Source organism: Martes martes (genome assembly GCF_963455335.1).
Source record: "Martes martes genome assembly, chromosome: X".
In the NCBI taxonomy this organism is placed as follows: Eukaryota; Metazoa; Chordata; class Mammalia; order Carnivora; family Mustelidae; genus Martes; species Martes martes.
In genome coordinates this window covers 16,770,075-16,793,240 of record NC_137897.1, presented here as the reverse complement: position 1 = coordinate 16,793,240, position 23,166 = coordinate 16,770,075, and the positions used below count along the sequence as shown (strand labels likewise).

Below are 23,166 nucleotides of genomic sequence, written 5' to 3'. Positions count from 1 at the left end.
GAGGAAGCAGGCTCCCTGCTGAGCAGAGAGGGCCCCATGCTGCGCTCGATTCCAGGACCCTGGGATTATGACCCAAGCCGAAGGCAGAGGCTTTAACCCACTGAGCCACCCAGGCGCCCCTTGGTTTTTTTTTTGGTTTTTTTTGTTTGTTTGTTTGTTTGTTTGTTTTTACTCACTCTGTTTTTGGAACGGCTTTTCGCAGCCAGAAGAAATCAGACTGTGCTAAGTACTTGCGGGTTTGCAGGACATTGCCAAAGTAGTCGGATTCTGAAAACTTGATCTGAAGAAAACAAACCACAACCATCATTGTTCTAAGTGCAAATAAAAGAAGGCTCTGAACAAAGTCTTCAGCACACAAATAAGCAACCAACAGAGAAGCTACGCTCCTCCGGACACCTCTCAGCCGTCACCAGTTAACCCAGTATCCACAGAGCCATGGAATTTAATCTCCGTGATTTTCTTTTACAAGAAAAAGCCCCGAAATCAGTATCATTATTTCTGGATCATGGTAAACAAACAAGAGATTCTGCAGTAATTTATGACACATTTCATTTGCTTTATAATTGAAAAATCTACTTTAACCTTTATAGGACATATCCTCTTAGGTTTAAAATTTCTTGGCTCACACGAGTCCTTGATCTTTTCTGAAATGTGTTCTTTATTTATTTGTCACATAGGTTCTTCTAATAACACTCAGTTTAGTCAGCTGAAACCTCATTTAGCTTATAGATGATGATTTAGTCAAATGTTAAGATCCAATTTACTGCAATCAGCATTTGCTCATGAAGGGAAACAATGCAAGTGGTTCAGAGATTTATTTCCCCCCGCTAAGCACAATGGAGTCACTAGAATCATTTCATTATTAACAGAATTTGTCTCTTACCACTCAAAAAATTCTCTGGTCTCTAAAAATGAATGAAACTATAGAGGCAAATCATAGATTACAGCTTGCATAGAAAAACAGAAACTTGATGCATCACAACCATTTGTGTATTAAAATAGGGAGACAGACATAAATGACTCCTGAGTTCCTTTTCCTTTTTTGGAAGGAGAATGGTAAACAGTTTGAATTCTCTAGGCATTCTATCTACAAAACAAGCAGTACTTAACCTAAATATTGCAAATAATATCTGCATAACAGTAAAAGCAATGGGATGTAGTGATGGCTGATCCTTTGGTTTGAAAATATAGTACTGGGGCACCTGGGTGGCTCAGTCAATTAAGCATCTACCTTGGGCTCAGGTCATGATCTCAGGGTTCTGGGATCGAGCCCTGCATCCGGGCTCTCTGCTCAGCACGGAGTCTGCTTCTCCCTCTCACTCTCCCTCTAGGCTATCTCTCTCTCAAATAAATAAATAAAAATCTCTAAAAATATATACTACTGTGGCAAATAAAATAAGATAAATACATGTTTGAATAAGCAAATAATCAAGAGTAACCAAAATCTCACTAGCTGTAATTTTTTTATAAATTTAAACCATACTCTTCTAAAAGGAAAAATTAAAATATAGCAAATGCATGTATGTGAAATCCACAGGCATTACATTATAAATAAGAATACACGTATAACAACTTGATGGCTATAGATTTGACAGTCATCTATTTGCTGGCCAACATCTGGCTCACGTTCATCTCTTCCCTAAGGTACGAAGGATACTCATTATATCTGTGGAGTAACTTTTGTTAATGATTCATCTTGCTCTTTCGAGAGGTCAGGCCAAAATGTAAAGGAAGGAGCAAAATAACTAAAGGCACAGAGAGAAAGGCAAGAAAGCAAGTATCGATTCCTGGCATCTTTGGTGTTCTACCTGACCAACCAGTTATAAAGAGAGGACTTTAAGTTGTCCCTCCTTCAAGCCTCTTAGTGGGGTGGCTGATAAATAAATTGTGGTATAGTTCCATAGTGGTATAGTTCCATAGTGGAAAATAATACAGCAGTTTAAAGAATGGTATATATGCATGAACATGAAATAATCTCAAAAGCAATGCTGAGTGAATAAGGCAAATTGTATGCATGAGAGAATTTAAAGTTTTAAATCATGTAAAATGATACTGTATGTTGTTTATGGATACATACCTATATAGCAAAAGCATAAAGAAATACATGGAAATAATAAACACTGAATTCCAGATAATGTTTATATTTAGGGAAGGAGGTAGGCAGGAAGAAAGGACATTATTAGATCAAGACAGATTACAAAAAGAATATCCAATGTATCTTGCTCATTTCAAATGTGTACTAAAGCTAATACAGGAATGTTTAATATTTGTTAAACTAGAGGTGTTCCAAATAGGACTTTACAGACTTTTCCAATGTTTGAGATGCTTCAAAATAAAATCCTTTAATTGATTGTATTTAAAAATAGAAGTTTATAGTCAACCTCAGAAGAAAGAGAGTGAGCTCCTTGTTTTAGCAAGCAACCTTAACCAACATCCTAATGCATTCCTGGGTCATATAGTTAAAAAATGTGTCCACTATTCAACCCTTAGCCTTTTTTTTTTTTAGCTTTTGTCCCCAAGACAGCTCTGACAGATCCTTCAGAATATGAGTGCAACTGATGAAAAATTCAGATTCACTCTTGGGTTCACAACTTTCCGGGAAATTCTCTTAAAGGAATTACCTTCATAAATACTAACTTTTTTTTTGGTAATATCAGTGGGGTCAATTGTTACTTTTGGAAGAGTTTGCTAATTGTGATACTTTCCTATTCAATTTGAAAAAAAAAAAAACAAACAGAAACCTTGATATTCAGGTTGTTCTGTAGATATTAAATAGAAAACCATCCAAAAATTTCCTTAAAAAGAAGAGTATCGAGTAAAAATATACTTTAAAATAAATAAGGTCCTACCATTGCCTTAAAAATAATCATGGGGAGCAAAACTCAGAGGCAAGTAATTACAATTACCCAATGGCTTATCTATGTTTAGAAGGGCAATTTTAAGGTTGTTTTAATTATTAAACAGAATATACGCTATTTCTCAGCCTAATTTAATTGATCTATTCCATTTATTTAGTGGAAATCATAGGTAATAGGGGACAAAATTTTACTTCTTCCTGTGATACCGGTTAAGTGTTTGGGGGTATGGAAGGACCAGCCCCTGTTATTACCAAATAACAGATGGGGAAAAGAGCTGAGGAGATTATGGTACTTGGCAAAGCCATTCAGTTCAAATCATGAGTTTCCTAACGGCAATGTTCCTTTCATTGATCCTTATAAGGAAAATCGTGATTAGACAAAAACAGTACAGGGTGGGTGGCTCAATGGGTTAGAGCCTCTGTCTTCAACTCGGGTCGTGATCCCAGGGTTCTGGGATCGAGCCCCGAATTGGGCTCTCTGCTCAGCAGGGAGCCTGCTTCCCCCTCCACCTGCCTGCCTCTCTGCCTACTTGTGATCTCTGTCAAATAAGTAAATAAAATATTTTTAAATTAAATTAAATTTTTAAAAAATATTTTTAAAAAACAGGGAAGGAGGAGGCAAAGGTAAGAATTAAGGGTGGGAGGAGAAGCAGTGACTAAATGAGTGATGGCAGTTTACTTAACATCATATAGCTGTTAAAACAATGCTAATTTGTCTAGGGAAGTCAAGACCAAAACAACAGGTTAATGGTAAAGGTCAAGAGACAAAATTATATATAAGTGTCAATTTCAGCAGTATAAAAACAGAAAGGCAAGACAACATGGTGAAATAGAAGTATGTATTATTATGTTCTAGTACCAATATTATGAGTGCTTTTTCATGCCTTTTCTCTCTTTCCCAAATTTCCCACCATGTGATAATACTTTGATAAGTGCAAATATTTCAACAGGCCCTTGAACAAAAGGAAAAACAACTATGAAACCCAGCTACCACTGGGAAAGTTCCACTTGTAGAGACAGCAACAAGAACAAATGCACATGAATATTTGAAAACCACCTGTAATCTTCAAAAAAAAATGCTTAAACTCTGCAACGGACAATAATTGGCTTGAAAGCCTCTCATCCTACCCATTACTGGTGAAAATGTAGGTCAAGTTGATAATGACTTTCAATCACTTACTGACTTTTCAACTGGGTGATCTCTGGGGAACTCATTGGGGCTCTTGTTGTCATATCCTAGGAATAGTCGTCCAGATCCTAAAATTCAGGGGAATCTGAATTTCTCCTCCTGGAAATCCTATCCAGGATATGAAGCATCAAGTGTGACAGACTAAAGGTAGAAAGGGATAAAGCTTTTACAACCCTTCAAAGGTGAGGAACGTGTAGTAAGGGCAGAACAAGCAAATGCTTGCAGCTTCTAAGTAGAATAAGTACATGTTGATAAGATACTACATGAGCCAATAGGACAAAGAGATTCTAGAATACTTTTTAAGTTAAATCCATTTAAAGATACTCAGAGAGATATCCAAGTGTCTATAAGAAGGATTTTGTTAGGCACTCACAGAATTTTCTAAAATCTTGATGGAATTCAGATTTTGTACTTATGTTTTCCCTAATTTATAGCAATGTAATATTCAGAATTGCTGCATTTAGACAGCTTTGTCCTTAAGTACTCTGTGTGTATACATACATACATACCTACACAGAGACGATGTTCAAACTGTTTAACAACTTACATAGATGATACACTGTGCATGACGCAGTTCCCACAAACAGCCACCTAAGGGTGACTCTGAGGAGTGCCAGCTAGCACACCACCAAGGAACCAGGTGCCCCGTAGCCACCACTGGGGGACGACTTGGTCTGCTCTTGGGGAGGGAACAAACAAGAACCAGGGCACTCCCCTCCAGTGCCCACTCTTGGCTCTTCTGGGCCATGGTGGCCAGAGATGACTTGGTCAAACTTAGGACCATGTTTGATTTTGTTTCTTTACCTATTGTACAGAATTACTTCAATATTTTAGCAAACTGTTTCTCTGGAGCATTTCACCTAAATCTCACCTCACTCTTGGACAGTGGCAGTAGCACTCTCCGTCACTGGTACATACACATACACACACACAAACACACACACACACACACACACACACACACACACACACACTCCACCGGCTACAGCAGACCAGGACCCACCCCAGAGAATATTATGCAGGTTCACACATCTGTATATTTCTATACCCATACCGATATGCTTATGTACGTGTGTGATCATCACTCACCAGAAACACTGACCTTCTCTGAAGAAGTACCCAGATCCAATGCTCCTAAGTAAATAGAGGCCAGCTGGGACTCTGACTTTAGCCCTTAGTCCAGTTCTCCACTGGCTTTCACAAGAATGAGTGAAATACCTAGCAGGGCCAGTTACTTACCTACTGTCTTTCTCAGCTACATGCCTAGCCTTTTACTCTGTTCTAGAATGATGGGGCAGGGAATCTGAAAACTTTATTTCCCGAGTGCCAGTTGGCTTCCTGCCAACAGCAGGCACTGGGTGAAATCAGCAGGTGGCAGGAAGGGAAAGAATGTTGTGTCTGGCATCTTTCATTCTCTCTCCTCTTTCTTCTGACAATGATTCTGGAAGAATCTTCAGCCCCTCTTCCTATGAAATCTCCTCTCTTTGAAATACCTCGTGTGGTTCTGGTTTTCCTGACTAATACAGCAACTTTCCCCAACTGGCATCAACTTGCTCGTGAGTCCATTTTCATGAAGGATCAATGAAGGAACCCTTTGTAAGGCTAATTTAAAAATGGACTGATGCCTACGTATTTAAAGCTAACCGGTAGGTTTTCCCTGCATGCTACCAGGGGTTCACACAAAGGGCATCTCCTCTCTTCTTGCTCTTTTCAAAGACTAAAGTAAGATTGTTGTTCAGAAATACTCGGCTGGGTATCTCGGTTTACCCTGTCAGTCTCAGAGAGAGGAAATGTTTTTTCTGAATTCTTTACATTTGCCTCCAAGTTCTTTTCCATTTGCTCTTATCTCCACATGAGCCCAAGTTCAGTCTTCCGCCTTTCTCCTTGACCTTCATCTCATCCGTTACCTAATCTCTATCCTCTTTCGCCTTTCTGCCTGATGAAGCATATCTTCGCTTGCGTCAAATAAAGTAAGCTGTTTTTCATTTCTAACAGCCTCTTGTGCTCAGAGCTTGTATTACCAGAAATTTCTCACAGACCCTGTAGTAGTCCTTATCTACGTGTTTCTCAAAACTGAAAACACAGCCTTATTATATGCCAGTAATACTCTAGCCCTACTGCTATTCACCTTGGCGACACTATTACTGTCTCTCACATCAAGCATCCTTTACCTATATTCAGGTTGGGTTTTATTCATTTTCTCTATCCATTTCTGAACACAAATGTATTTCGATTTCAGTATTTGGATGTTTTTTCGCCGTCTGCTGTTGTTGCTGTTGTTGTTTTTTTTTAACTGTCAGAAACTCCTGGGTGCAACTGTGTCTACTCTGGGTATGAGTCAGACAAAAGCTGTTTCTTGACTAAAGTGCTTAAAAATCTTGGTGTGCAATGGCTTCAGTTCAGACCCTGGAGAAACAAGGAAACCTACCTAATACTGCAGCCTGTCTGGCATCTGGTTTTTTTTTTTTTTTCACAAAAGATGCCGCATTCAGCGAGTCCTCACACTTTTGGGCACTCGCTTCAGACAAGAGTAGACTGCCAACAAGACCTGATCAGCTGAGCGTTGTGAGTGAGCCCTGAATGCTGTCTTACTTGATTAAAGCTTGAGACTGTTCCACCCGTATAGCTTTTTAAATCAATTTGAGGCACCTGGATCCTGCACGGGTCAATTCATAATGACTTTTCCTCACCAACATAATGTCTTACATACACATTGAAGATGTTACAACCAACACTTAGACTATGCTTACTGCATGCCTGGGTCAGTTTTCCAAAATGCTAAACATGTTAACTTCTCTGATCTCAGCAGCCCTATAAGGGAGAGGTTATTATTCTCAATTCCGTTCTGGTATGAGAAATCTGAGGCACAGAGACGCTATATAATCTACCTTGGGTCACACAGCTAGTAAATGGCAGACAAGGGATCTAACTTCAGGCACCCTGATCCCAGGGTCCGTGTCATAACCACTACACCGAAATGCCTCTCACACCTTCTCCTCCGAATCCTTAACGTAGGATAATTGCCAGTCTGGATGAGATGCCAGTCTCATCCAGGCTTTCCTTCGAAGGCGTTCTGTGCCCCGGGGATGGTCTTCTCAGCAGCAACGGTTCAGATACTGATCCCCAAAGGACCAGTGAGCACTTAAAAGGAAACTACTTATGCACCAAAGCATTATGTTAGGCACCTTCATAATTATATACTCTCATTTTATCCTCCTGACAATACCAAGACTTGGTTATTATTATTTCCTGTACCGAGGGTTGGAGAAGGTCATCGAAAATTTGACTACAACCTGACCTGTGAGATGGACCTGGGCGGTCAGAGGCTTCCCACCCCCTATTCCCAGGAATGTGGCTTCGGCTTGCCTTTCCCGCTCCCAGGGGCTGCTCAGAAGACACAGCCTTGAGAATGGGATGCGGTGTGGGGAACATCTGCCCAGTGTACATGACTGAACCTAGTTAGGGCCTCTATATAAACTTTTAAAATCTGGCAGGCAGGTGCGGGGATCCACCCGTCTTGCTGCCCTTGTATGTACGCCGCCTTGGCTTGTGAAACCCACCACCTACCAACCTGGAGTGGCCTGCCTCTTCAGGGGCTGGTTTTGGGTTACCCCCAGGAAGGCAAGCTCACTGAACCTGCGCAAGCACAAACAACTAGTAAATGCAAAAAGCAGAAGCACTCCGAGGCCTGTGCTCTTAACCACTTAACGATTTGACTTCCCCTCTTTTCTTCCCTTCCAACCAGCTCTGGAAAGGCAGTTCCCATCAATTCCTCAAACCCACTACTCTTCCTCTGGGGCAGGGGCCTGAGAAGGACCTTGCAGAACCCCTCCTCTGATGAGAGGCAGAGCTTTCTGGGCCCGGATTTCAGTCCTGGCTCTGACACTGTGTAGGACACTGAGGAAACCACTTAACATCTTTGAGTCTCTATGTCCTTTTCGGCAAAATGGAGATAAACACCATCTACTTCACAGGATTACTGTGGAGGTTACAATATAATGTACGTATGTGTCAAGTGCGTCAGTATTTTTAATTATCATAACAATGCTGAGATTTTTCAGAAACAAAACAATGTATGAGATGGGTTGAAGTGTATTATCCTCCTCCAGGGCAGCTGGAGAAATCCTTCAAAGGCCATATCTTGGACCAATGGAGAAACTTTATAATGAAACCTTCTCTCACTTTTGAATAATCTTATAAAATTCTGATGTTCATCTAAAAATCTAAGACTACTTTTAGTTATGTGACTTGTCAAACCACAATTTCAGGAAAGACCTACATCTCAGAACCTTACTTATTAAACTCTAAAAAACTACTTTTTCAAGAAAACGTAGTGAATGGTTAAAACAGGGGGTTTTATGAGGAAGAGAAGTTCTTTATCAGTACTATTTGTAGGAAAGGAAATAAACAGTGGTTGTGATTAGAAAGGCCTATAATGAATGTATCTACTAGAAAATACATGTCCCAAAATATCAGAATACAAAAGAATTATTACTATTCCTCCATCAGTAACGTACTGCAAATATACAGTCCAACTCACAATAAATTAGAGAGTCATATGTATATGCACTTAATCTGCCAAAACACTCATAAAGTTTAATGAAGTTAACTCCCAGCAGGCAGATTTACTACGAGTCATTTAGTATGAATGAAGCACATGAAGAATGTCTGACAACAAACATCATGCGTTTTGCATTAGAACATGCCCACTAATTATAAAATATTCAATTTGCTTAATTCTTTCCTTTATGATCAAATCAGACCTAATCCAGGTCCGTGTGCTTTATGGTACCCACTCAGCTATGCATTCTTTGTGACACTTCCCTTTATTTTGAATCTGTGCTAAATCTTGTGATTCGCCTGGCATATAGAAGCTCATATGTAGCCAAGGGATGAATCAAAAGTTGGTGCTTTCTGGCACTACCCGGTCTAAGTGCTTGGGCTTGGGTTAGCTGAAAGGCATGAGGCCAGTAAAAGTTGCCAAAAAACAAAAATACAGTATATTTAGCACTTACTGCCTTCAGGTCTTCATTAACATAAGTGTCATTCATTATAAACTCAGGATAGCCAACTTTTGCCAAAACAGCTCTTGCCTATAAGAAGGAAAAAGAAAAATGAGGTCAGAGTTTCAGCACTTAAATCATTAATAATCACACAATGTAGGACGCGATGTTCATCTGAAAACTCTCTTTACTGAGTGTCTAGTAAATGCAACCCACTATGAAATGCCAAAAAAAAAAAAGTTTAATTTAGTCCCTGCCCTCAATATACTGACAATACAGTGGATGCACAAACACATAATAAAAATAAACAAAGTAAAGGTTTCAAAAGAAACACAGTATTGTTATCAAATTCCTGCAGAGAAACTAATTCCTCATGAGGAAAATGCTTAACGTAGATGACCAAACTGAGACTTCGAGAATGGGTAGGATTTCAAAACGCAGAGGTGAGAGGAAGGACACTGCAGGAGGGCACAAGGACAAACACAGGGAGCTGGAAAGGAAGGTCACTGCACAGAGAGGGGCAGGAGCTTTGTTGTAGCTGGGCTAGAAAAACTGGGTTGGGCCAGTTTTTTTTTTTTTTAAATATTTTATTTATTTATCTGACAGACAGAGATCACAAGTAGGCAGAGAGCAGGCAGAGAGAGAGGGAAGGAGAAGCAGGCTCCCTGCCGAGCAGAGAGCCCGATGCGGGGCTCGATCCCAGGACTCCGGGACCATGACCCGAGCCGAAGGCAGAGGCTCTAACCCACTGAGCCACCCAGGCGCCCCTGGGTTGGGCCAGTTTACAGGGATTCCCGAATGCCGGGCAAAGAGTCTGTTATTTTCTTTTACAGATAGGAGAGAAGGACATGTTTTCAGCAGGAGTAAAATGCGATGAGTCACCTTTCAGCAAGATTATCACGCCACACTGAGAATGATGGCTGGAATACCAGAAAAGACTGCAAGTAGGGGGTCCAGACTAACTTAAGATCTGCCATAACCATCCTTTTGATAGACAGAGTACTGACTCCCTGTGTTCTGTAGCATAAAGGGAATGGATGAAGGAAAACTCACCTGAGGCACATGCAAGGAGCGCAGCACAGTGGAGACCGGCCAGCTATGGCCCCTGGGCCCCATCTACTGTCCCCCTCTACCCCGCCCCCCCACCTCCGGCTCTATAAACTTGTATCAGAACACAGCCAAAACCGCTCATTCACACGTAATCCGTGGCGGCTTTCGCACTACCAGCGGAGAGCTGAGTAGTCGGAACAGAAACCCCGCAGCCCACAAAACCTCCAACATTTACTACCTGGCCCTTTAGAGAAAAGGTTTGCCAATGCTGGCTCTGGAGAAACTTTACAGTTCCACGTGAAAATGTGTCTCTTTTCTCTCCCTGGATTCTGGGTTGCACAAAAACAGAAGAGTGGCCTACTCCAAGAGTAAGTACCTGGTTAGGAGGACCTGCCCAGACCTCCACCCCCAACCCCCTGTGCCGGGGATCGCTCATATTGCTTCTGTACAGTCTTCTCCAGTATCTAATGTTCTTTTTCTTCTCAAATGGCCAGCACTTCAGACTCCTAGCAGGCCCGCCCTAGGGCTACTGGTACCCGTGACCGCACAAAACAGTTCCTGGGAGTTGAGCTGCCTTCGGATCCCACCCCCACGCCGACCCACCCCAGCAGCCTTCAGCCACTGACGGACTGGGGCAGGAGTCCTGAAGCTCTGCTCCTTTGCCTCCATTAAGGACAAACCGTGAGGTCTAACTTGCCCTCCAGAGGTCCACTGAACGATCAGGCTGTCTGAGACTTCCCCTGAAGTCACCCCCTGGCTGGCCTCCCCCATCGCCTTGCTGCTCTCTCTCGGGACCACTTGCTGCATGACTCCTAAGCCACCTGCACATGCAGCTTCATCTCCAGCCTGGCTTCCAGAAGACCCAGCGGAAGACACCAGGCAACCCCAAACACGTCGCTTTTATTCCAGCGCAGCAAACCAGGGACCTCTGCACATTCCTCTCGCAACGAGTTCTTTCCTTCAGTCCTTTCAATTTTCCTCACCCAACAAATAAATGGAATAAGATAGTATGTTTTGCTCATCTTCCTTGAGATAATTCAAACATTAAATATCACCAGAAACCTGAAACTCAAGACTCAGGGAGGATTTTACAAGTGCCACAGGACCCAGTCATAATGGGTTTTGCTGTTGCAGACTCAAATATAGCACAGATCCAATCCTGCCTTCAAAACCTGGGAGTAAAACAAAGCAAAACAAAACAAAACCCTATGAGTGACACTGAAAGCCTGAGGTGACCCTGAGAGCAGATAGCGAGCCGTTAGGACTCTCCCCCAACACCAAACAATACCTCCTATGTCTAGAAGTTACCTGGGTTCAAGCCCACTGTTTCTTTTCCCTCATTGCTCTTAGTTCCTCAGTGTCTGTTATGAGCTCACCACAAGTCACAAGCATAACCTAGAGCAAATAAAGAGCTCCCGATAGTTACCCCAAATGAAGAAAGAGAGAAGCTGAGTCATCCACAACTGTTTTCTGAACACTGGTCTTTCTGGAGCATGCTGATGAATTATGCATTGTTTCGCAGACCTCACGCTCTGGAACCCCCACTGCACGGTGGAGCTTCACAGAATATATTACCTTCTACACTGTACATGCGGGTCACTGAATCCTCTTTATTATTTATTTAGCAATACCATGCCTCGAACAGAGCCGGCAGAGAGATGCAAAGAATCTCTAAATTCATCTCCCAAGGACACGCACAGAGAATAAGGTGATGACACTAGTAAAACACTGCCAACATCTGGACACGGCGCTCTTCTTCCCCAAACGCGTGCCTCCGTTCAGACTCAAACGTCCTTCTGTCAGACAGTCCGGTGTCAGCTCCATGTCATCCCACCCCAGGCCGTTCTACATTGTTCCCCGAGAAGTTTCAGAATTCCATCCTCATCCCATCCCACAGGGCATGGCTCCAGGTCAGCATCTGCTAGTGAGAAGCACTCCCAGGAGCCTGGAAAGGCAGACAAGGAGACACCGTTTCCTCGCCTGCCACTGGCGGCTGTGGGCAGACGCAGACACCGAGGCCGCGGTGCCAGCAGCTTCGAGGCAATCTCCTGAGGAGACCCCTTCTGCGAGCGGGCAGCTCCTCACTGGGAGACTGGGCCCTCCCCCCTCCGGCCCTCCCACTGACTGCATAAGCTCCGAGTGCCCGTATTACACAGATTCCTGCTTGATACGCTTAGATGGGCATTCACGTTCCTGCACGAACTCTGATACACCCTTTAAGGCAAAGAGCCACGACATCGCTTTCTAACCTCTCAAGAACGAGACGAACAAAGCTCCAACAGTCCGATGGCTTGCTGAATGGTTAAAGTATCGGTGGGAGGTCTGCAATTAATTACCCCCTGGGTTGGTTACATGGACAAGAAGGAAAGGCAAGCCCCAGGGCAAATACTGAGAGAAGAGTGGTAGAAACAGAGAAGGGACTGCATATCATGTTCTGCAAGCCGTATTTCCGGGGCTGCTTGTGGCTGATCAAAAGCTCCCCAGTTTTCTGTAACCACTGCAGGCATTTCCGTCCCTTATTCACACAAACTTCTGGAAAGGGACTGCACCTCACAACCAAGCCTCCTTCCTCAACAGAAGAGGCTCGAGCCACTGCTAGTCTTCAGTAACTCTGTGACCTTGGGCAAAGTACTTATTTTCTGAAGCAAATATGGCCTACTGTCTACCCAATATCCACTCTCCTTTCCTTCTCTTAGTATCAGACCCCTATTCTGCTCAGGGTGACAACGGAGCAAACAAAAAACAGCCACGTCACCCAGCATCCTTTCCAGCTAGGACTGGCTATGGTATGGAAGGAGATTCTGGCCAATGGCACATAATAAATTCCCTGTTCCCCTTCCAGAAATCCATTTTCTAAAAAGGACAGATTTGGGGAGCACCTGGTTTGGCTTGGTCAGTTAAGCATCTGCCTTCGGCTCCAATCATGATCTGGGGGTCCTGGGACGGAGCCCCCAGGCTGGGCTCCCTGCTCAGCCGGGGGCCTGCTTTTCCCTCTCCCCTTGCTCCTCTCGCCTGCCGATTCTCTCTCTGTCAAATAAATAAATACAATTTTTTAAAAATTTAATTCTAATACAAATATAATGAGAGAGAGAGTTGAAAGAAGTACTGGAATAATAAAGGAACTCAAAAAGGAAAAGCTGAATCACCTAGATCAAGGCTGAGCAAACATTTTCTATAAATGACCACTTAGTAAATATTCTCAGTTTTACCAGCCATATATATGGTCTTTAATCCAACTATCTAATTCTGCTGCTGTACCTAGGAAGGCAGCTGTAGATAACACATAAATGAACGGTTGGGTCTGTGTTCCAATAAAACTTTATTTATAGACACTAACATTTGAATCTCATATAACTTTTATGTATCATGATATATTCTTCTTTTGATTTCTTTAAACCATTTAAAAATGTTAAATCCATTCTTAGCCATGGGCCATACAAAAGTAAGCAGCATGCCAAATATGGCCCAAGAGCCATAGTTGGCTGCGTTGATGTACATTATTCAGTGAGAGTAGATTGTTCGTTGAGTTGCCTCAATCGGTGGCACAGGGCCTAGTACACAGTAAAAGTGCTCAGCCATGCTTGCCAAACTGATTCATGGGAACAGTGGAGGGCAGTGGGCCTGTATGCGCATGTGCATGCATTTTTAGCTACTTTGTGTTTTCGTCTTGCTCCTTGCTATTACTAACGTGTACATAAAACTAATCTTAATCACCTAGGAGTTTATTCCTTGCTCTAAAGTCTTAGGGCTAGAGCTCTAAAAAATTACAATTAATTCTATGGAGACAACAGAGAGTTCATAAAGTGAGGATTATTACATTGACACAGAGAGAGAATAATCGCCACAAACGACCTCTGAAAAACAAGGAACGTCCGAAGTGTAAAACACTATGTGATTTAAACACTCAAGTCACCCCTCCTCCCCAGAACTTTCTACAAGGTACACTACAACTTGACAGGGCCAGTGGCAAGCACGGAACCGAACATAATTCTGCTTTATTTGGCTGTGACGATGAAACCGTGTCTAATTTTTACACAGATGACCAAAGTGATTTAAAGACTGGTTATGATGATGGCTTTACTCCAGAATTTTCAAAGCCGCTTAGTATTAAGCTGATTGGCGAAAAGCAAGATGGAAAACTCATTTGTTTTAATCCCCACTGACTTGGCTGTTGAGGAGAATCAGGTAAATTCTCAAATGTCTTGCATGTATTACATCGAAGGGATCACTTTAATCACTTAATTAAACAGCTTTGTGTTTCTGCCTCCTAGTTAAGTCTCTTAGTCTCTTATTTTTTTTCTTTTTTATTAATTTAACCAACATAAAGAAAAAAAGGAAACTGATGATCAGCTGCCCTTCTACACACAACTTACGGCTAGGCTTTCGTAGACTCTGCAATAGCTTTGAAAGCTTCTGCCAGGCTTAACCACAGTGAGGCCTCATTTTCTCTGATGAGTTCTGTAATAACTCTTAACCATCAATCAAAACTCTGAGCTTAAAGCATATCCGAAGGTTCAGGAGACTGTACATGAATTACACTATCCTTCAAAACAATGGCAGTTTTCATAATATCAAACAAACGATCGACTAGAGTAGACAGCTTGGCTGGAGATACTATCCTAAGCAGAGCTGATGGTATGGATGAAAATTAGCCCTGGGGAGCAGGCTTTGATATCCTCTGGGACTATCTGGATCCCACAAATAATAACAATGCATTTATCTAAAAGATCAAATTTTATCTACTCAGTAAGGACGGCACTGATTTATTAGGAGTCGTGGGAAACTTGAACTTTGCAAATTGCTTTTGGGTGTGGCTCAGAGGCTCCTGCATCACGGCAGCGCGTGGAGGATCAGTTAAGCGCCCCTGTGAATCAAAAGGCTTTATAAGTGCACGTCTCAGTAGGGATTTTACAAGAGCTGGAAGACAGGAATGCTCAGATTTCAGCTCTTCCGTCTTAAATCCTGCCCGAGTAATGCCCTGGTAGAGCAGACAATCCCCATTTCTCGCCAAACACAGACAGTGTTCTCAGAAGCATTCCAAATCACAAACCAGCTCCATCTATCCCTCTCCTTTCTTGACAACACCAACTCCATGTATCTTGGAGGTGGGCAGTCTTTTCAGTCTGGAAAAAGGAAACTACGCAGGCGTGGGTAAGCTATAATTTTGCCTGAGTGACACTAAACCTTTCCCCAGGGTGTCTGCGTCTGTCCCCTCCTCTCACTTGGTGAACGCTGCACCAACGGAGTTAAAGAAAGAAACCAACGTTCAGGTTTTCTTTGTAAATAAATGGAGGAGGGGAACAGTAACAGAGTTAAGAACCTAAAACCATCTTATGATTAATCCATAAAACAACAATATCCCCCTCGGGGTAGGTAAGGGGATTATTACCTTAAAAATAGAGGCAGGTCTCATGTACTCCCTTTGAAACTGGATAGGAGAGTAACCAGATCATACACTTAAAAAAAAAAAATCAATGTCTTTCTGTACTTTCAATCACATATAGTAAACTGCTTACAAACTTTTTGTAAATAGAACAGCTGCCAGACCTTCTCAAATGAAGATCTTAAGCCTCAATTAGCTAAATTCATTTGTCCAGACATAGCCAAGATGATAAAAGCCCAAGAGCTGGAACAATCTTATATTGTAGTTAGGCTTCTATAGGGGCCAAAGTAAATGTTGTTTTTCTCTGTCTCCCCCATACAGGGCTCTACATCAGGTCAGCAAACTATAGCCTACAGGCCAAAACCAGCCCACCACCTATTTTTTGAAAATAGTTTTACTGGAACACAGCAAAGGGGTCCAGAATATGTCATCACGGCCTAAGAATTATTTTGAACTGAAGGCATTTGAGAATCATCCAATGCAGGAAGAGGCTTTCTCTACACCGCCGTTATGTGCCTAAAAGCAGAGCCTTCTAGAAGAATTCCACTGTCATAAATTCCCTTCAAGGGAGGCTTCCTAATACCAGAGGGAAAGACTCCTACAACCAGAAATGAGAGCTTACTAAAACAAACTTCACCTTCCATTAGTTTCCCCCATATATTTCTCAGTCATTTCCTACCTTTTACTGTCCCTTGAAATCCTAACCCACGCCCCTTGTTCCGATGGTATAGAAGCCCTAAATTTTCAATGGGTTTTGAGCTACATTTGAGCTACATTTTCTGTAAGCCCCCACCTACTTAAGGGAATAAACTTTGTCTTTTTTTTCTTGGTAACCTGTCTCTTGTCAGTTGAGTTCACAGGCCCCCAAAGACCAGACCTCAAAGGGTAGAGGAAAATCCTCTACAATAGCCAAGCTTCTTTGTTTACTTGTCTCTGTCCACTGTCATACTCTAGCTTCGGAGTTGAGTAACCACAAAAGACACCACGGGGCCTGCAAAGCCTGAAATATTTACTATTTGGCTCTTTGCAGAAGTAGTTTACCTCTTCAAGATAAAGGTTCCCAGATTTTTTCAGAACTAATAGTAAAGACAGCAAGGGTAAAATAAGGGACAAAGCCTAAGTCTTTGTACAGTTTTGTCAAGATATAAACGTGTGACTCAACTGTCATACTTCATCTTTTGTTGAGGTAAATACCTGAATTTTAAAACAGAGCCAGCATAGGAATATTAACTCAAAGCAGGAATTAATACCATGGAAAAATCAAAGAAAAAATGCAAATAAATTATTAAAAATCATTTTCAAATGTCAAGAGTCAAAGGGCTTAGAAATGCACAAACAACAGCTAGTCCCTAACACCTAACATTTCTCAGGTAAATTTAATCAGCTATTTAATCTTCCTTCAATTGTTAAACCACATATTGAAATGGCAGGCAAACTGGAGATGAACTTAAATAAACACATCCCACTCTCCCATCAACACTTCAACTGAGAGGGTACCGCGGTCATTCTTTCCGTTAAGGTTTACCTTGGACATGAACAATTCTTCACCAGGGTGAAAAACATTTCAACCACCTCCCTCATAATGTGGGGCAAAGGTCAAATGAGGTAACTTTGTAGAATTATTAAATCAGGCCAACATGAACTGTCATGTAGCTTTCCTACAAGAGAGGGATGATATAAGGCCACTACCCTGTCAGATGGCTCGTGCCTTTGACACTCTAGGCCTCTAGTTCAGGACTTCTCACAAAGCTTTGTTCCTGGACTGGTGGCAGCAGTAGCAGTACTTGGCAGCTTGTGACAAATGCAAATTCGTGGACCCACCTCAGACCTACTAAGGCACAGTGTCTCCGGGTTGCAGTCCAGGAATCTGCATCACTGTGAGGCAGGGTCTCTCAGCCCTGGCACCAATGACATTTGGGCCAAACTATTCTCATTTGTGGGGTTCCGTCCTGTGCACCGGGGGGTGTCTAGCAGCATCCCTCATCTCAACCTACTAGATGCCGGTAACGTTCCCCTCCCCACTTCACAGCTGCGACCAAAAATGTCTCCAGACCTTGACAAATGTTCCCTGGGGGTACAATACCACCCTGGGTTTTAAGAACCAGTGTGGGAGGGGATTCTCCTGCACGCTCAAGTCTTTGCTACATTGCTAGATGCTTTAGACTGTGATACTTACCAAGGCTTCCAGACTCCCTTCTGAGAGCCCCTGATATATATTATCCATCCCCTTCTTCAATATTCCTTAGGCATCTCACTAGTAGTCATCACTATTATGCCGGCAGGAGTACTTTATGAAGAAAATAACATGATCTTTTCCAACAATTTCTGAATGTGCCTCAGACACTTGCAACTCCACATAATTTCTGGCCAGTGCCACCCAAATCCCAGGGTGACAGGGGCAAACAATGAATCAACAACTGGAAAAAGCTTTGCAACTACAAGTCAGGATGCAATTACACCCCCAAGATCTCAGAGATGTTTAGATTAAAAGTTCTAACAACTTTTCTCTCAGGAACTTGGCAAAATCTATTTTAAGCACTTTGAAGCATCTAAAAACCACGTTAATACAATTACGGTTCACTGAAAAATTAGCATGCAATCCAGTTTGAAAGCTAAAATCAGTCATAGCGGGGTGATATTCCATTTAATTATAAAGATTAATTCAACCTTCAGTTATTTGTGCATGTGCTTGGTCTTTTCATTTTTCAAAGAACACCCAAGATTCAAATGCCATCTGGCAGAATTGCCACACAATTGTCAGTGGCATCTATTAGAGTCGTGGATTTCATTTCAAAGTATTATTGATAAAAGGACAAGGGAGGGAAAGAGAAGAGGGAGGTGGAAGCAGTAGAAACTCGATGAAAAAATGAGGTTTTTCACCAAGCGGATAGGACTGTATCCCTCACTCTCTTTTGTTCTACCTGCACAAATGGTCCCAAATAACAAGTCCTGCTATCCCTATCTTCTAGGTTTTTTGCAAGAGCCAGGTAAAGATTCAGGCAGTGTTGTGAACAACTAGTGTGAAATCTAATTATGACACCCACTGTGTTTTTCAAAATGTATGTTATATCTGCCTTAAAATTTGGCCATAGTCCCATGGCGATTAAGACTGACCACTTCATCATATCACCCATTCAAAATTCAACCTTTTATGGAATGCCTAACGATTGCCAAATAAGTACTGTAGACTGGAAAACACCTTTCTAAATTTTTAGTGAACTGTAACATACACAAAGTACATAAATATTAAGTGCACAAATCAAAAAAAGTTTTCAATGCACACACAGGCCTGTGTTAGTACCTCCAAGACAAGATTTAAAACATTTATAAGCACCCAGAAGGCTCCTTTCGGTGCCCTGCCAGTCAATAACTCCTCCGCCCCAAGACAAGCACTATTCTGACCTCCACCTCCACAAATGAGTTTTGTCTGTTCTTGAACTTCAAAAAAAGGGTGTACTCTTGGTGTCTGGCTTCCTTCACTCAACAGTACATCTGTGAAAATTGTCCATGTTGTTGTGTCCAGCAGGAGCTGAGATAGAGAGTTTAACAAATTGCATTCCTGTCCTCAGGGAGTTCAGGTGATCATCTATGGAGAACAAAATGCAGAAGGAAAGGAGGGACAGAGGGGAAGGAAAGGAAGAAAAAAAACACTACAAGAATGTGGAGGATGGGATGGGATGGGAAGAGAAGCACTTCGTGAAAAGGTCACCTTCAAAGAGGAGATCTCAGAGCCAAAAATGAATTAGTAACAGCAGAAATAACATTTTTCATAATAACAAAAGTAATGCTCTTTATTGAACCCCTACTATGGGCCAGGTACGGGGTTAAAGGCTTCATTTCTTCATCAGATCTAAATTTTACCTCAACTCCACCAGGTAGGTATAGATCACTCCATGTCACAGCTCAGGGAGCTGAGACTCAGAAATTAACATCCCCAAGTCCTGACATTTAAGGGCCAAAACCAGCCTCTTAGCCCAGATACATTTAGCTTTAATCTGACTTCAAAAAGCTCATGTTTTCCCAACATACACCATCTTTTGAGGAATGAAAAATAGTATTCTATTCTATGGATATGACTCACTTTTAAAAATCCAAATGAATTGAAAAATATGTAATGTACACACCTCTGCACCAGTAACCATATTCAGCACGCCCAGACAAATAATCATTTCAGCTACAAGAAAGACAAGATGCATGTAAACAGGGTTCAAGAATACCTTTAAGAAACTTCCATCCTTCCCTAAAAATCAAAGTAAAGAGCTTTTGGTTCTGGACACCAATAGAACTGAAGTTTCACCAAGAGCCCCTAGCAGACCAAGAGTTGGCCAAGAGGGAGGTCAAAACAGAAAAGGAAAGGCAAGAAAGTATTTCTAGGGGTGCCTGGGTGGCTCAGTGGGTTAAAGCCTCTGCCTTCGGCTCAGGTTGTGATCCCAGGGTCCTGGAATCAAGCCCCGCATCGGGCTCTCTGCTCGGCAGGGAGCCTGCCTCCCCCTCTCTCTCTGCCTGCCTCTCTGCCTACTTGTGATCTCTGTCTGTCAAGTAAATAAATATAAAATCTTAAAAAAAAAAGAAAGTATTTCTAGTCGAGAAAATCAGAGCATCTATTCTTCAGACCAGTCAAGGTAATGAGACCAAAGAGATTTTACCAGTAGAAGGAAGGTTCTAGGGAATGGGGACCCAGCAAGAGAAGGTTATCAATCTCCTGGAGGAGATCCATCGGCAAAGAACTACCCTGAAATATGGTCTATCATGAGCATCCCTGGCCTAAGGAACCCTGGCCTTTTTCTTCCCGTTTTGAAAGAGGAGTAACATCTCTCCCTTCGGGATTTAAGCACTGTCATAAAGACAAATGAGAGCCAGTTTCAATTTTGAACCAATTAATTTTTTTAAGATTTTATTTATTTATTTGACAGAGAGAGATCACAAGTAGGCAGAGAGGCAGGCGGGGGGGGGAAGCAGGCTCCCCGCAGAGCAGAGAGCTCCATCCCAGGACCCTGGGATCATGATCTGAGCCAAAGGCAGAGGCTCTAACCCACTGAGCCACCCAGGTGCCCCATAAACCAATTAAATTTAAAACTTTCCTATAAAAGGGCAATGATCTCAGCTCAGGTCTGGATCTCAGGGTCATGAGTTCAAGCCCCACATTTGGTCCAGCTTAAAAACAACAACAGCAAAAACAAACAAACAAACAAAAAACACTTTCCTAAAGCTCCACCCTAACTAGCTTTGGAGTTAGAAACGAAAAAAATGCACCATATGCACCATTTGGACCTTACCCCAAAAGCCCATGAGATGGAACATTCTGTTCCAAATTTGGGTCCTCCAAAACTCACAACTTGGTCCTGCACTGTCTGTCTGTAAGAATATATCATCAGCAGCATGTCACTTTCTGCTGCCAGAATAGCCAGACCTATGAGTAGGACGTACGTCAATGTAAACTGCATGGGTCCAGGTCCCTTGTTGCTCTCCACCTCTCTAAAAGCCAGAGTACCAGCCTCTATCCCTTGAGAGTAAACTCCAGGGGTAAGTGGCGGAAGACAGATAAAGGGAATGCAACTGAAATCCCCCACAGGGGCTCTGCTTCCACAGTTCAGCTGTGGTTATTTATTCTGGATGCCCATGGGTCACATTTTGGAACAAATTTTAGCTTTGTTTTGATCTATCTCTGAAAAGGCAGTCTAGGGAAGGAAACCAGAAAGGCCACCTATACTCAAGGAAAAGCAATGAGCCACAGCCAAGGGACCGTGTGCGCTGTTTGTAAACAGCGGCCTAAATGTCATCATCAATTATTCATCATTCAACAAAGCAAATGAGTAACCTCTTATGAAACCACTTAATTCTTACTCGAGATTTGGCCCAACGAGAGGAAAGCAGCAAGGTGTTGGGCAAAAACTTGAGACTAAGAAAGCTCTAGACCAGGTCGCCACGCCTTGGCCTGCGTGCTCAATTCCAGCTGCTGTCTGGTTTTGTCAGTGAAGTTGTGTAGACGCAGCCACAGCCATTTCCACGTGTTATCCACGGCTGCATTCACGCCACAAGAGAGAACTTGACATGGTCTGCAAAGCCCAAAATATTTCCTATCTGGCCTTTTACCTGAAAGTTTGCCAACTCCTGCCCTATACTCTCAGTCCTCAGAGTGTGGTTCATGGTCCAGGGCCGTCAGCCTCACCTGGGAGCTTATTAGAAATGCAGGATCCCAGGCTCCACTCCAAACTTACTAAAAATCTGCATTTTAACAAGGGCCCTAGGAGACTGGTGTGCACATTCAAGTTTGAGCAGTACGACTCTAATAGGGCTCTGCTTCTCAAAGTTCACTGTCTCATTATTGGTAATAAATAGCCAAGATATGGAAACAACTAACTGTTCATCAGTGGATGAATGGATAAAGACGTTGTGATATACATACATATAGGGGAGAATGATTCAGTCATAAAAAGGAAGAAATTCTGCCACTTTTCTATGGCATGGATGGACCTTGAGGGCATTATGCCCAGACAGGGAATGACAAATACTGTAAAATACTGTATCATCTCACTTATATGTGGAATCTGAAAAACTAAAAAACAAACAAACAAAAACCCAAACTCATAGCAAAAGAGATCAAACTTGTAGTTACCAGAGGCAGGGGGAAGGAGGAATTGGGAGGAAGGTTTCCGAAAGGTACAAACTTCCAGTTACAAGATAAATACTAGGAATGTGACGTACAGCATTATGAGCACAGCTAACACTGCTGTACACTATATAGGAAAGCTGTTAAAAGAGTAAATCCTGAGAGTTCTCATCACAAGCAAAAAATTTTTGCTCTTTTTTTTATTGTACCTATATGAGATCATGGATGTTAACTAAACTTATTGTGCTCATCATGTCCCAGTATGTGTAAGTCAAACCGTTATGCTACACAGCTTCATCATGTATAGTAATGTCTGTCAATTATAGTTCAATAAAGCTGGACCAAAAAAAAAAAAACCCAAAAAACCTTGGCTGCTTATGGCATTCACCTTGGGAGTTGATTTTTAACTACTGATGGCCTAGGTCTGAGGTGACCCCAGAATGGAAAGTTTGCAGGAGCTTCCAACTCCTCCCAAGGTCACCCACACATCTCTCACTGACATTAGACACTAAGAGGGGACACTCAAATAAGCAAGCAATGGTTGGGGGGGGGCTTGGGAAAAGGGAAAGAAGAGGAGAGAAAGAAATATTTTTCTCTTCTATATTTTCCTCATTTCAAAAATATTCTCTCTGTACTTTTGAATAATTTTTTTTAATTTTATTTATTTATTTTTACAGACAGAGTTGAATAATTTTTAATGGAAATCAGAAATTGCTTGGAACCAATGACAGGACTTCATTAGAACATGACTTATTACAGATCTATACAAACTGCTTTGCCAAACCACAGCTTGCATTTTCAAAAGCCTAGAAGAACTAGTCAAATTCGTCCACAAACTCATAAATTCATTTTTTATAACTAAACATCAAAATTAAGCAAAGTCTCTGTTTCTGTGGCCCTAAAGGACACAACTTCAGTACCATCCTCCACTTGACTCTGCTCTGGGACATTCAACTCATTAGTTTAATCCTTACAAACCCCTGGGCAGAAACTCCATTAGTCACTATCAGTGCTGGGAACACCATAATATACCAAACGCAGATGATCAGCCCCCTTTACCTTAGGCCACCAAGG

General features: G+C 42.1%; 1 protein-coding gene across 1 annotated transcript in view; it reads right to left on the bottom strand.

Moving 5' to 3' along the window:
- PHEX (phosphate regulating endopeptidase X-linked) overlaps positions 1-23,166 on the bottom strand; it is a gene marked incomplete at its 5' end in the record, with an annotated part of 206,253 nt that overhangs the window by 59,188 nt on the left and 123,899 nt on the right. The window contains 2 exons of the mRNA XM_080831329.1: positions 177-280; positions 9,062-9,139. Coding sequence (XP_080687455.1) covers positions 177-280; positions 9,062-9,139 — 182 coding nt within the window. The remainder of the gene's footprint in view (positions 1-176; positions 281-9,061; positions 9,140-23,166) is intronic.